This window comes from Ceratotherium simum, chromosome 37 (genome assembly GCF_057802395.1).
Source record: "Ceratotherium simum simum isolate JZ-2026a chromosome 37, ASM5780239v1, whole genome shotgun sequence".
Classification (NCBI taxonomy): Eukaryota; Metazoa; Chordata; class Mammalia; order Perissodactyla; family Rhinocerotidae; genus Ceratotherium; species Ceratotherium simum.
In genome coordinates this window covers 17,166,928-17,181,767 of record NC_141936.1, presented here as the reverse complement: position 1 = coordinate 17,181,767, position 14,840 = coordinate 17,166,928, and the positions used below count along the sequence as shown (strand labels likewise).

Sequence of the window (14,840 nt, the reverse complement as noted above, 5' to 3'; positions counted from 1 at the left end):
CTGAGAAGCACTGAACTAGATGCTAATGATTGCAATAGTAATAACAAACCTTTACTGAACAGTTGATATGAGCTAAACAGTCTAAGACATACTTTTAAGAGAATCTTAACCCTCACAACGGCTACTATTAGGATTCTCATTTTATAGACAGGAATCTGAGTTTTAGATTAATAACTAGTCCCAGATCACAATGGTAAGGTGAGCGTAAGCTGAGCCCTGGTGTTGCTGTATTCCCAGTGCTGAGAAAAACGCTTGTCAGACAATAAGCACTTGGTATACAGTTAATGAATAAATGCATGCATGCATGAATTAACAAACTAATGAATTAATGAATTAATAAACAAGTTCAGGCAGCCTAATTCCAAAGCTTACTCCGTTAACCATCAGGCTCTCTGACCACCTGCCACTTATTATCTTCTCTAGCCCTCTTACGCCAAACTCTGTTCTTTTATAGGAAATAACAGAAGACTAGGAAAGAACTTTCAAAGTGTCTGGAAAAATATGCTATTTCATGTAAGGAAAAATCAATTTCCCCCAGAGTAGGAAGGATCATTCTCTTCTGGGAGGACAATCTGAGAAGAGCTGTTCTATTCTAAGTTTAGAAGGAAATAAATGAACAAATGATGAAAACACCGGTGTAGTACTCCTTTTCAGAAAGCCCACCATTTCAAATTTATGAAAGCTCTTTAATGATTTCAAGGAATCATCTGCATAAAGAGAAAAGTGAACCAAATTTTAAGATATAAATTTTCTTCCCAAAAGTACATATTTCACTCTTATTAACACTTGACAATTCTTCATATTAAAAAGAAAAAGAAACTTTTCTCAAATCGACATTATTTTAAAACAAACTAAAAAGCTATTTCTGGCTAACCCCAACTACTACTGTGGTAAACTATGAATGGCCACAAATCCTTCCTCTCTGCATCCACAGCCTTGCAATGTGACACTGCAGGTCCTCCCATCAGGAAATGGAGTCTATTTCTTCCCCAACTCTTGAATCAGCAAAATGACTGGCTTTGGCCAACAAGACATCATGCTTAAAAGCACTTGAGCACTGGACTTGCTCTCCTGCTGTTGGGAACCCTGCAACCACCAGGTAAAGAAGCCCAAGCCAGCCTGCTGGGTGATGAGAGACACTTGTCCCCACAGCCAAGTAGACAAGTGAGTGAGGCCATCCCAGGTCATCCAGCTTCTGGCCACCAACCAGCTGACTACACACGAGTGAGCCCAGCAGAGATTAGCCAAGCCAGCCCAGACCAGAAGAATTTCCCAGGTGACCAACAGAATCAGGAGACAAACAAATGGTTGTTGTTTTAAGCCACTAAGTCTTGGAGTAGTTTGTCACATAACAAATACTAACTGATAATAGCCACTAAAATCAACTTAAAAAACTGACACTGCCCATAATTTCAGTCATGCTTTCTACAGTTACACATTTATTTTAAATTATAAGTAATACTCTGGAACAAAATATGATTCTAAATGCTAATGTTTTCAAGGAGGGGAAGTTTTGATCCTGGCAGGTTTTTTAACTACTTTAAAAAGCTATTTAAATAGTAGCAACTATTCCAGGCTTTAATTCATTTCATAAATGATAGAGGGATAGTGAAAAATATAAAGAAAAAGAGCCCATCAAAGAATGCCTCACTGAATCAGAACCACAACTAAATGACTGAGATACTGTCATGTGTCAGAATGGCCATTTTTATATTTATAAAGCCACCTTGGGAGAAAAGCCCAGTGAACTAAGAATAATGCTAGTTTAGATTTTTTACCAAGATCCTGTGTCTTCACAATAACTGTGCTTACTACTAAATTAGTCCTGTTAATACATCTGGAATTATCTATTAGTTACAGTGATGACCTTCGGCAATTGTTAATTCAAGTGTGAATACACTAATTAGGTTTGGAGGACTGAGTAATCTTAAAAGGAGTAAGACTATAAATTACCCAGTTAACTAGATAATAAGAATAAATCACAGGAATTATGGCCATATAATGCTGTGGTATAATGTAGCGTGTTGGGAGCTGAAGTCGGACTGTCTGGGCTTAAATCCTAGCCCCACCACTTAATAGTAATAGGCAATTTATTTAACATCTCAAGGTCTCCAGGTCTTCTTCTGGAAAAGGGCATAATAATAGCACCCACCCTCATAGGGTTAAGGTAAGGATTAAATCCATGTTATGTACACAGTATAGTGCCTGGCATGTGGGTACGTGGATGGATGGACGGACAGATAGACGACAAGCACTCTATAGCCATCATTATTACTGTCATCATCATCATCATAGTCACTTCTTAAATACTTACCGGAAAGGTATATGATTTTCCATTAGGAAAAACTACCTCAGCTGCTTCAACCCTAAGGGAAAAAAAAAAAAAAAAAAAAGGCAGAAATAAAATACTTAAGAAAAAAAAGGGCCATAAATCCTAGAAATGTGTATGGTTAACAAATCTTTCTCTTCGTCTACAACTGCAGCCATAGCACATTCAGTCTACTCACAGTCCAATACCACTGCGTGAATGAATATACATCCTATAGACATTACTCTACTATTCCGTTTCCTACAGCCCGCACATCTCTTCAGGCAGCGCCCACTAAACTCAACTGAAGAGTTTATTTACCAGTACTGCAAAGCACGTGTCCGCTGTGGACTCCCTGCCAACACTGACACACACATGCCAGGCTTTACCAGCGTGGTGTGTTACACAACAAAAGCTGGCTGACACAATCAGTAAAATGCAAGTCAACTCACAAAAAAAAGACTGATACTGTCCACACAATTTCAGTCATGCTTTCTACAGTTATACATTGATTTTGTTGTTGTTGTTGTTGTTTTCTCCCCAAAGCCCCAGTAGATAGTTGTACGTCACAGCTGCACATCCCTCTAGTTGCTGTATGTGGGACGCGGCCTCAGCATGGCCGGAGAAGCGGTGCATCAGTGCGCGCCTGGGATCCGAACCCCGGGCCGCCAGTAGCAGAGCGCGCACTTAACCGCTAAGCCACGGGGCCGGCCTATACATTTATTTTGAATTATAATTAATACTCTAGAATAAACAATAATGCTGGTACTACACAGTAAGGGCCATATAGTTTAAGCAATTTTTTTTTTAATTAAAAAATAAGCTTTGCTGGGGCCAGCACAGTGGTGTAGTGGATAAGTTCACGCACTCCGCTTTGGCAGCCCGGGTTCACAGGTTCGGATCCCTGGCGCAGACCCACACTCTGCTCATCAGGCCACGCTGTGGCAGCGTCCCACATACAAAATAGAGGAAGATGGCCATAGATGTTAGCTCAGTGACAATCTTTCTCAAGCAAAAAGAGGAAGATTGGCAACAGATGTCAGCTCAGGGCCAATCTTCCTCACCAAAAAAAAAGACTTCGGAAAAAAATGTAGTAGTTTTTTGATATATAAGGGATATATGCTTTGCTCTTATATATGCTTCTCTACCTCTGTTTAGCTGTTCCTTTTACTGTTCCTCCATGTTTACATTCTCAAATCCAATAATTCTTAAACATAGCTTAAATTTCACTGCCTCCATGTGGCCTGCCTAGATTGTCTCAGCTGGCAGTAACTTGCCATTACAAACAGCCAGAACATCACTGAAACTTTTTAAAGTACTTATCTTTTTATTTTATACATTATTTATGCATATGTCTTAGCTCCCCAAAGATACGTTCAAGTTACAGGAACCATATTTTTCATTTTATGTTTAGCACGAGGCCTTAGTGCTCTGCCTTCAGAACAACAAATGTGCCCAACGAACTTACGTAAACTGATTCTCACAATATTCACTGAACATGGTGACAATAATATCAAGAACGATTTTTGCCTACAAAGGAAAAAAACAAATATTATGGCAACCTACAAATATACTCTCTCTTCACTCAGATGGAAATGAATATTTAATATAATTTAGTCCCCAACATCTAAAAATGGACCTTTATATATGCATTCTAAAAAAGGAAGTGGAATAAAAACTTATGAGCTAAAGTAGGCCTGTCCTTATCTTCACGTGTTCTGCATTTATGCAGTTCTGAGAGTTACATCCATGACTGAGACAAATCAGTTACTTCCCCGCCCCCTCCTTTGGGTCCACCAAGTTTCAAGAGAGACAAATGGCTAACTACACAAGTAAACCTTACCAATCTCTTAAGTCTCTGCAGCCAGACACCCGACTCCTGGCTCAACCACTTACCAGCAGTCTGACTCTGGGCAAGTTACTTACAGTCTTTATACCTTAGTTTCTTCATTCGCTAAATGGAGACAATAAAAGTTCCCACCTCATTTGGTTATTATGAGAATTAAATGTGTGCGTGTGTGTGTCTGTGTGTATATATATATAGTATACAGTATATGTAACATGTAAAGTAATGTCTGGCACATAGTGAGGGCCACAGAGATTTAACTATTTTAATTGAAAAAACATATGCTTAGGAACAAATACAGTAATCTTCTTGGTATATATGCTTTGCTTTTATATATACTTCACTCTTTATATATAAGCTTCAGGAAAGATAGTCAAGGTCTGCTAATGTACAAATTAAAATTTTTTAAATAGTAAAAGCTATATTATATTACTTTGACACTATTTCTGAAGGCAAACATGGCACATAAAAGTTGTAAATGAAACACGTTATAATGATCTCCCATCTTGTAAGATGTGTGTGAACGCCATTTATCTGCCCTGCGTCTGTACTCCAGCCTTCTCCTCCACTCAGGTTTCCCTGTCTTCATCTGCTTAACTGCCAGCTCACTCCACGCCTTACTTAACAGGCATAAAGAAATCATATGCCATAGAGAAAAGCTTTCACAGCAATCCAATCCAATACATGTAGTGACTAAGAGTGAGGGAACAACTACTATTCTACATATTCTGGATATCATTATGTGCATAAACTCTTTATCAATAAAACTTCTTTATACCCAGTTCGTTTTAAAAAAAATTTTTACCAAGTACACAAAGTTACCAAATTACGCATTTAAATTAAACCTACTAAGATAAACAATTTATGCAGACCTCATTACAATACTTATCCCATTCTGTTTTAAAGTTATGCATATGGCTAATTTTCCCACTAGACTACAAGTTCCTTGAAGTCAAGAAATAAGTAACTTGTTATTAAAGTCAAGGCACTGGAAAGACCGTAAGTGCTCATTAAACATTTCTCGATGGAATGAAAGCACCATAACCAAAGTACAGAATATCTACATCTTCATAAATTTCTAAAATATATTTCCACCTACAAAATAAACATATTTTAAAGTTTAGCTATTTAGTCTTGGACCAGAAATAATATCTATCCTGTCTGACAGTACAAAAATAGAATAAAAGTTCTCTTTACCTTAGTAAAGTCAGTTCCTGTGCATTCAATAAATATATTTCTAGTATTTACTGTTATTTTGGAATGATTTCCTGCAACGAACACAAAATAATGACAAAACAATCAGTTTCAGAAATATAGGTGCACCAAAAAGCTCTACAAAACAGAAACATTTTAATTTAGAACACAATATAAACTGACACCTCAGAGGGAAGGGGATATATGGCTTTTAGATTAAGCCCCCATTGCAAGCTGGAGAATAAAGATGAAATAACAAGCCTTTACTGAGTACATTCAATGCATCAGGTGCTATGTCAAGCACTTAACACGGGTTGTCTCAGCTCATCTTCACCACAACCCTATGATGGAGTTACAGGCGGGACAACTAAGATTCAGAGATTAAGCTCACTGACCACAATCAGGAGCTATTCAGCAGCAAGGCTAAGATTTGGGTCTCGATTTGGCTAACTCTGAAGTCCAGGTTCTTAACCACTTTAACTACAGTCATGCATCGCTTAACATTGGGATACATTCTGAAAAGTGCATCATTAGGCGATTTTGTTGTTGCATGAACATCACAGAGGGTACCCACACAAACTTACATGGTATAGCCTACTACACACGTAGGCTAAATCGTACTAATCTTATGGGACCATCATGGCATATGTGGTCCATCATTAAACAAAAGGTCATTATGTGGCACATGACTGTACTCTAGTCCAAGGTCTCAGGAGGAAAAGACTCTCCTTCCCATTGCGAATCAACTAAACCCCGCTTCTCGCCTCCAGAAAAGCAAACATCTATGGCTTTGACGTCATTAAAGTTTGTAAATACATTCAAGTTGCCTCATCAAAAAAGCCTTCAGAGAGGAATTAACACAGTAAAATTCAGTTTAAAAGTTTTAATTTAACTATAAAACAGCAGGCAAGACAGAATTTGACTTTAATTTTGAGTTTAACCAAGTGAATTACCTGCTAAAATCAAGATATCAAGACCCTTTGGAGGAAGATAACAGAATCCAGAGCCTGGCACTGGAAAATATTTATAAACTTATAAATCTTTATACATTTATAAGTTATATAAAAATTATCAGTAAAACGTCATTGAATAAATGAATTGAAAAGAACTATTACAATAAAATCTACACAAGACCTGAGATGATCAGATTAAGAGTTATTTGCTTCAGCCAAGTCTATTGAGAACTCTACAGAAATGCTGAAGAATAGCAGAAAACAGCAAAAAATCTATGATGCTTAAGAAATAACTCACCATTGATGATCGGAGGCATGGAAAGGACGACACCATTGCTATCGTAGATAACTGGGTACAGGGGTTTATTTTCAATGATATGTAAATAATGTTTAAGGTGGTTGTCAGTCTGAAAAAAATTAAGTCAAACAAAATTAGTTTTTTATTTCCATCACTGTAATTAGTTTATATACCTACCTAGCATAAAAAAGGAAAAGAGTCAGAAAAACAATAAAACAGCCCCAAATTACACAAAGTTCTAAATGCATAAGGTTTTCTAATATAAATTAATATCTCAACATCCTTATACAGCCTCATCACCTACTGGGGAGAGATGAGAACATAACTGAATCATTTTTCCAGAATGAAAATAGATTTGCACTGGTAAGCCTGTATAATCTCAAACAAAACAAAAACCATCACAAAACTATTTACATAAATAGGAAAAAATCACTGGTAAAATCAGGGCAAGGACAAGAGCTTTTTCTGAATGACACTCCCTACTTCTACTATTTGTTAAGTGCAATTTAAAGTGACTATTGGGGCCAGCCCAGTGGCACAGTGGTTAGGTTCGCGAGCTCTGCTTTGGTGGCGTGGGGTTCGGATCCCGGGCGCGCACTGATGCACTGCTTGTCAAGTCATGCCGTGGCAGCATCCCATATAAAGTGGAGGAAGATGGGCACGGATATTAGCTCAGGGCCAATCTTCCTCACAAAAAATAAAAATAAAAAAATAAAGTGACTACTGAATTCATCTTCACAACTGGAATCTAAAATGCTAATAATGGGAGGTAGACACTTTGTAATACAGTTTCCCACAAAAAAACTAGCTAAGTCTTATTGTTCCTTATACTTTCATGAGTTTTAATTATACTCAAATATGAATATTGCAATTTGGCATGGTCTACTTCAGTGGTTCTCAATCCCAGCTGTACATTAAAATCATCCAAGAGGTTAAAAAAGTAATAATAAAACAAAACTATGCCCAGGCCCCACTCTAGATCAAATGAATCAGTAGCTTTTGGTTGGAGCCCAGCCACGGTTATTTTTTTAAAAAGCACTCATTATGGGGCCACCCTGGTGGCACAGCGGTTAAGTGCGTGTGCTTCACTTTGGTGGCCCGGGGTTCGCAGGTTTGGATCCCTGGCTTGCAGTGACGCACCACTTGTCAAGCCGTGCTGTGGCGGCGTCCCATAGAAAGTAGAGGAAGATGGGCACGGATGTTAGCCCAGGGCCAATCTTCCTCAGCAAAAAAAAAAAAAAAAAAGAAAAAGAAAAAGAAAAAAGAAAGAAAAAGAAAAAGAAAAAAAGAAGAGGACTGGCATTGGATGTTAGCTCAGGGCCGATCTTCCTCACACACACAGAAAAAAAGCACTCATTACATTTCCCTACTTCCAAGACTTGACTTTGAAGGAATTTCATGATTTACGCAGAGCTACTGCATAATATAAAAGAACACTTGCCTTGTATATGTTCATCAGTTCACAGGCTGTATACTCCTTGGTCTTACTTAGAGGCTTGAATTTGATATCTGAAGGTCGCTTTGCAGTATAAGTAAATGGGCCTGACAAAGTATCCAAATCATGGGTACCAATTGCAACCAAAGCTCTTTTCCTAAATGTTGGGAGAGAGGAGGACAGAGAGACAGAAAAAGAGATTTGAATATTCCAAAGCAGAAATTCTAAGGATAACATAGACTGTATGTTTTAAAAAATTATTTTTAGACACTTCCCTAAAATAGCCTGTTGCTGTATGGCAACTTTAGAGAAATATAATGAACAAATTCTCACAATCATTAAAAGTAATAAAAGGGCTGGCTCCATGGCTTAGTGGTTAAGTGCACGCGCTCCGCTGCTGGCGGCCCGGGTTCGGATCCCGGGTGCACACCGACGCACCGCTTCTCTGGCCATGCTGAGGCCGCGTCCCACATACAGCAACTAGAAGGATGTGCAGCTATGACATACAACTATCTACTGGGGCTTTGGGGGAAAAATAAATAAATTAATTAAAAAAAAAAAGTAATAAAAAATTATAAAGCTACTTAAAACACATTATTTCAGTAGCTGAAGCAAATTCCTTCCACTACGCTTTCCCAAGTACTAAGTTACTAAGACATTTTCAAGGTCAACATTCCCTTTACCTTCTTTTAACCTATTTCCTCTTAGTGTTCTCAAGTAAATATGTTTTATTAAATTAGAATAAACTACCAAATTGCTGTGTTTTTTGGCTTTCCTATCTTTTTCTAAATTTGTCACATAGCTGTATTACCGTAATAATGGAAAAAATTTACTTTTAAGGACTGTTAATTACATTTAAAGTTTAATGTATAAGGAAAGTTCAAAAGCTACTAATTTCATTTTTTCTATAGTTTATCTGCAAAAGATTTAAGGTAATTTTAGAAACTTATAGCAAGTTACAAATTAGGAGGGAAAGAAATAGAAGTAGGGACATAAAACAGAGCCAGGAATGATATTAATAGTAAATGAGAATCTAAAGGTCTACAGTCTTATCAAGGAGAGTCACAAATAAGGCGCTAAGGTAACAGAAAATTCAAAAGAGAAACTTGGTCAGAATTTATGGTATTCTTAAGATTTCTTAAAATTGGTTTTAGATGTATGTTCACATATATTTGAGTATTTATGCATAACTCTTCTGTATGTATATGCATAACCACATATACATACGGAAGAGATAAAACGCACTAGTAATCAAGGATTTTATTAAAGTCCATATTACACGAACCATGAAATAGTTTTTAAAATTTGTAAGAAATAAATCTTGGTCAATCTCCAAGACTGGTGACTAGAACTTTAACAAACAGGGTTGAACTGAAAAGAACTGTTGACAAGCAAAAAGGAGGTATTACTTTACTCGGTGAGTTACAGGCTTATGGAAGATAATAACCCCAGAACTACCATGGTTAAAATATACCTGGTTCAATAAGGTTAGATAAATTAACAAGTCCTGGAGAGGAGAGAGGTATAAAGAGAGCAAGCGCTGGAGATCCGCAGAGGGTCTCCCTCAGGTATTCAGCTCAGGAATGATCAGCGCATTCGTGTGAGGACACTACCCGAGGCCTCGGAAAGAACCATCCGAGGGAAATAGAGGGAACAGCGTTCGCCCCGACTTAAAACCTCACTGTTCGTATGGCAATGGACAAAGTAGGCAGAGGGTCATGCTTCAGTGGTAGGGACTAATTAGCTCTACACAGAACACTGCCTCATCAATGAAAAACAGAAAAACAGAGGGGAAAAAGAGAGAGAAAACTCAATGAAACCAAAAACGGGTTCTTGGAGAAGATCAATACAACTGAACCTCTAGCCACACTGATCAAGGGAGAAAAGACACAGGAATGAAAAAGGTGTTATCACTATAGACACCACAGTATTGGAAGGATAAGGGAACACTGTGAACAACTTATGCCAATAAATTTGATAACTCAGACGAAATGAATCTATTCCATGAAAAACGCAAATTTCCAAAGCTCACTCAAGAGGTTAATTATGATTTACTGACAGGTAAGGAATGGCACACTAGAGTATTAGGATGTGATTTATTCCTCCCTTAGTAAAAGCTCATAATTTCCAAACAGACCAAATAAAACAGAGCTTAAAGTTGAATTAAGTGAGCAAATGCCTTCTGATTTAGATAAAAATAGATTCTTCAAATAAAGTATGCCCAGAACAAATAATCTGGGTCAACCACTTACTAGCTATACCTATGCTTGTCAGAAATCTTATATCTTGTTATTTTGAACTTGTATTAAAATTCTTATTGTTTTGTGTAACAACATATTAGCAAGATAACAAAGATTATTTCTATAACAGTGGGAATAAATGTTATTTGGAATCTGAAAAAAAAGTTTCTTTTACCACATGAGCAAAGATGTTTCAGGAAAAAGAGACCTTGTGAGCTTAACTACAGGTGTTTCATTTTTAAACATTTTTCACCCCAGAAAAAAACATCCATGGTCCTCCCTCAACCCTGTCCCTAGCCCATCCCTTACAAACAAGGCTCTTCTAGTCTCCAGTTTACCAGACTGCAACTACTGCAATTATTAAAAAATAAAAATTCTATTTTCTATTTTTATTCAAGACATATATAACTGTTACTCATAGCTTTTGAACAGCATGCGATAACTTATGTTGATATATTTCAGGAACAACACAAAAAAGTTAATATGTTAGCTAAAGCCTGATGTTTCCTACCATCAGTAAATATATAATGTCCATTAGGATTTTTTAAATACTGAAATTAGTCCAAAGGATTCCCACTGCTACCTTCCTTGACCTTTAGGAGTTCAGGAACTATGCAAGTTTGAAGATCACTGCACTAAAGAGAGCTGTATGGGAAATGTGTAAGTAATGTCAAAGGTAGAATGAGAAAATTCAGTCATTTAAAAGTCTCAAGTTTTATCTGTCAATTTATAATTATACTCACTCAAAAAGTGAGATTGAGCCAGATTTTTTTCTCCATTTTTAAAATGATAGGTCATACTCAAATTGCCATGGTTTGATATTTAGTAGTACAGTCTACTACTAATGATTTGAACCAAAAAAAAAACAACTAAGAAAATCTCTAGGACTAAATATTTCTTCTCTATATAGTATTCAAAATATATCTCCCATTTCTCCAGGCATAAATAACAAATAGCTATCTGGTAAAGCAAATTTAAATTTCTATTACTCTCACTCATATTATTAATTTAGAAATCCTTTGAAAAGCATCTGCAGAGGAAGAAGCAAGGAAGGAGGGATGAAGGTAGAAGAGAAGAGAGGGAAAAAGGAGAGGAGAAGGGAAGGCAAGGAGGAAAGAAGATGCAACCACAAACCTGCAAATGTTCTGATGTAACTTCTCCTGAAGTTCAATGAAGCTGTCATATCGATCTTTAGTAAACTTGACATTTCGGAGAACTGCTGCTACAGCATAAGGGCGTATCTTAGCTGTCTGAAATTCATTACACCATTAGAGATGGTAAATATTAAGGCTTTTCTATGTAATGACATCTTGTAATAGAAAGTTAGCTGCACTCTTGACACAGTCACATATTCTCATTCAAACAAGTATATATTCATTCAATCAACAAGTAATAAAATATAGTGGTGACAAGAGACAAAGTCACCATCCTCATGGAATTTACATTTCAGTAAGATTTCTGAAAATTTATTAAATAATTGAGAAAAAATTAATCTTTAAATAGTTTGCTCATGGTTGGTATTTTTACCAAAATAACCCCCCCCAAAGGTGTCTCCTTCTAAATTTTATTAATATACCACAATTTAAACAATTTTATCTCAAATGTATTTTAAATAAACACTTGTATGTTATTTTCCAAAATTATTAATGGAAAATAGATGCTTTATTTCCTTTCATTTCTTGGTAAAAACAAATCCACAATTTTTTAGAGCTAAAGGCTCAATATACATCCATTTTATCAAATGAACCAAGAAAAGTACTTTTGGCAGAAAGGTCGGCTTTGATCCTTTTTCCTCCCGACCTTATAGATACATACACAAAAGAGATTTTTTTTAAAAAGGAAAATAAGAATTTATCCTTTTACCTCTTCTGTGATGATCAATTTCTGTATTTCTCCATTAGGCATTAACCGTTTATATACTGGAGCCTTTATCCTAAAATAATATTAAAACAAATTTGCTCATTATTAACCAAAACATTTGATAAACTAATATATCCTATGTAAACTATGTATCATATACATTAATATATCCTATACTGTGTATAGAAAATATACAAAATGAACAGAACTAGGACAATGAGTTGAAGTTACAGCAAATCAAATTTTGGCTGAATATTGAAAAAAACAAACTTTATAACATTTAAAGTTGCCCCAAAATGGTAGAGGATGCCTCATGGTTATGAGTTTCCTATCACTGGAGTCTCAGCTAGAAAACCATTAACTAAGCAACTGTATACAGTATACAGGGGGCATTTCAACATCAGCCGAGGGGCTGGATTAGATAATCTTTACATTTTATTCCAACCATGAGATTCTGAGCATCTAAGAAAAACAGAGTTTACTAAAAATACAGATTGCCTGATCCCATCTGGACCTAGTGAATCAGGATATTCAAGGGAAAGGCCTGGTAAATGGCACATTTTGAAGGCACAGTCCAGGTAATTCGTACCAGGAGAGGTTGGGAACTACTGTTTTAAGTCAGTGCTTCTCAAACCTCAGTGTGCTTACAATCAACTGTGGAATTTGTAAAACCACAGATTCTGATTCAACAGGTCTTGGGTAGAGTCGGAGATTCTGTACTTCTAACAAGCTCCCAGGTGGTGCAGATGCTGCTGGTCCGTGGACCATACTTTGAGTAGCAAAGGTTTTAAGTCACTTTCCTAATTCTTTCTAATCATAAAAATCACATGAGGTGCCTGTTAAAAACAGAAATTCTAATCAGGTAGGTTTGGGAACCACACCCTAAGAGATTATCCCTGACCCTAAAATATAAGCATTTGATTGCTGTGCAGGGAACCAACTGGGTCAACTCCCAAATTTTGGCCAGCTTAACCAAATACCTAATCATCACCCTTTCACCAACACCCATCACTCTTCATAGTTTCAGAGTCTAGTCCATCAGCCAGAGGCTCTTACTCTTTTGCAACCAACCAAATAATGTATAAGCAATCAAAATCAAAAATAATTATTTTTGACAGCTGTTGTTGTTTTACCTCTTTTTCACTTTAACATATTCATTACCTTCTATATTTACTACATGAAGAGTTGCAAGAGGACTTAAAAATCTTCTTCCTTATGTACAAGAGGCTATGACTGAAACTACAGAGGCCAAGTAACTTGCCCAAGATCATACAGCCCTCACAAGACCTTCAGTTTTCCAGTTAGGAAGCTCCACTCCCGACCCTCCGTTAGAATTCTTAAGAAAGCAGCATATAAAGTTATGTCAGTTCCACTTTCCTCCCAACCTTTAACAAATCCAATCAACCATCTATTCCAATTGGATTACTAAGGGAACTTATATGAACTTTTTAAGAATTTTTTAAGAAGCCATAAACTCATTAACCACTCCAGTTTTAAAACATGCTCTTAAAATGAAAGGCTATGCCTCAATATTTAGGCTAATTTTCAAATGACTACAATCTACATGAATCTCACCTTCCTATCATCCCTCTATGCAGACCTAAAGCTATGTACCTGTCCAACAAGTTTTTTTCTAGAAACCTAAACAGTGTTGCTGATAATGACAGGCAAGGAAAAGAAATTCATCTTAGCAAAATATTTAATGACTATATTCCCTTACCTTTCTTTGAAGACTTGAAGTCCTCGAACCAATCCTTCCAGACACAGGAGATCATATCTATTGGCAGGGACGTCAATTTTGTAAAGAACAACATCAGAGGCCCCCTCTGCCTTTTTATTACCTTGTTCCTTACTTATAATTTCCTTCTCAGAAGTCTAAAACAAGCCCAAAAGATAAAACTAAATAAATATAAATCCTTTTAAAAAAGTAGTTGTCAGTCCTAAAAAGCAGTAACTACATTATACATGTTTTTTTGCAACAAAACATGGGTTTATTATATCCGTAACAAAAATATGAAAATATTAAATGTTATAATCAAAGCTGACAGAAAATACTCCAACTTCTGCTGAGTTCAGACATCTAGCATCCTCAGCCATTCCAGAACAGCACAAACCCATCTAAAGCGAGGGCTGGCCACATCAGGCCTGCCACCTGCTTTTATAAACAAAGTTTGACTGGAAGACAGCCAGGCCCATTTGTTTACATACTATCTATGGTTCCTTACACACTGCAGCAGCTGAGTTGTGACCGAGACTACACAGCCTACAAAGCTTACTATCTGGCACTTTACAGAAAAAGTCTGCCCACCCCTGACCTAAAAGAAAATGAAAACATAACCAAGAACATAGGGCAACAACAAAATGTCAATAAGGCAAAGCAAAGATGATTCACCAAATAAAACAAATACAACTTCTTATAAGACAATAATTCTAAAAGCTAAATCCTGTGGGTACCCAAGCCTAGAAGCAACATGAGAAGGAGAGTAATAACATAAAAAACAAACAATAAGATTTGAAGAGACCATCAGAAGCTGTGGTGTAAATCAGAAGGGATTTAGGTACAATGGGAAGCAATCTAGTGACAGTAAAGGTATAGAGCAGCAAGAATGAAGTCTACCAAGAGGGGGAAGAGAGAAGAAACACCACTAGAATAATTTTTAATGTGGTGGTAAAAACCTTAGAATATCTCAATCACCACATTATAGT

At 36.6% G+C, this 14,840-nt stretch overlaps 1 protein-coding gene across 1 annotated transcript in view; it reads right to left on the bottom strand.

Annotated features, from left to right (window-relative positions):
- The window catches only part of FARSB (phenylalanyl-tRNA synthetase subunit beta), a 66,122-nt gene that overhangs the window by 40,227 nt on the left and 11,055 nt on the right, over positions 1-14,840 (bottom strand). The window contains exons 3-10 of the mRNA XM_004427621.3: positions 13,855-14,009; positions 12,138-12,207; positions 11,409-11,524; positions 8,041-8,191; positions 6,600-6,708; positions 5,352-5,422; positions 3,777-3,838; positions 2,315-2,366 (exon numbers count right to left, since the gene is read on the bottom strand). Coding sequence (XP_004427678.1) covers positions 2,315-2,366; positions 3,777-3,838; positions 5,352-5,422; positions 6,600-6,708; positions 8,041-8,191; positions 11,409-11,524; positions 12,138-12,207; positions 13,855-14,009 — 786 coding nt within the window. The remainder of the gene's footprint in view (positions 1-2,314; positions 2,367-3,776; positions 3,839-5,351; positions 5,423-6,599; positions 6,709-8,040; positions 8,192-11,408; positions 11,525-12,137; positions 12,208-13,854; positions 14,010-14,840) is intronic.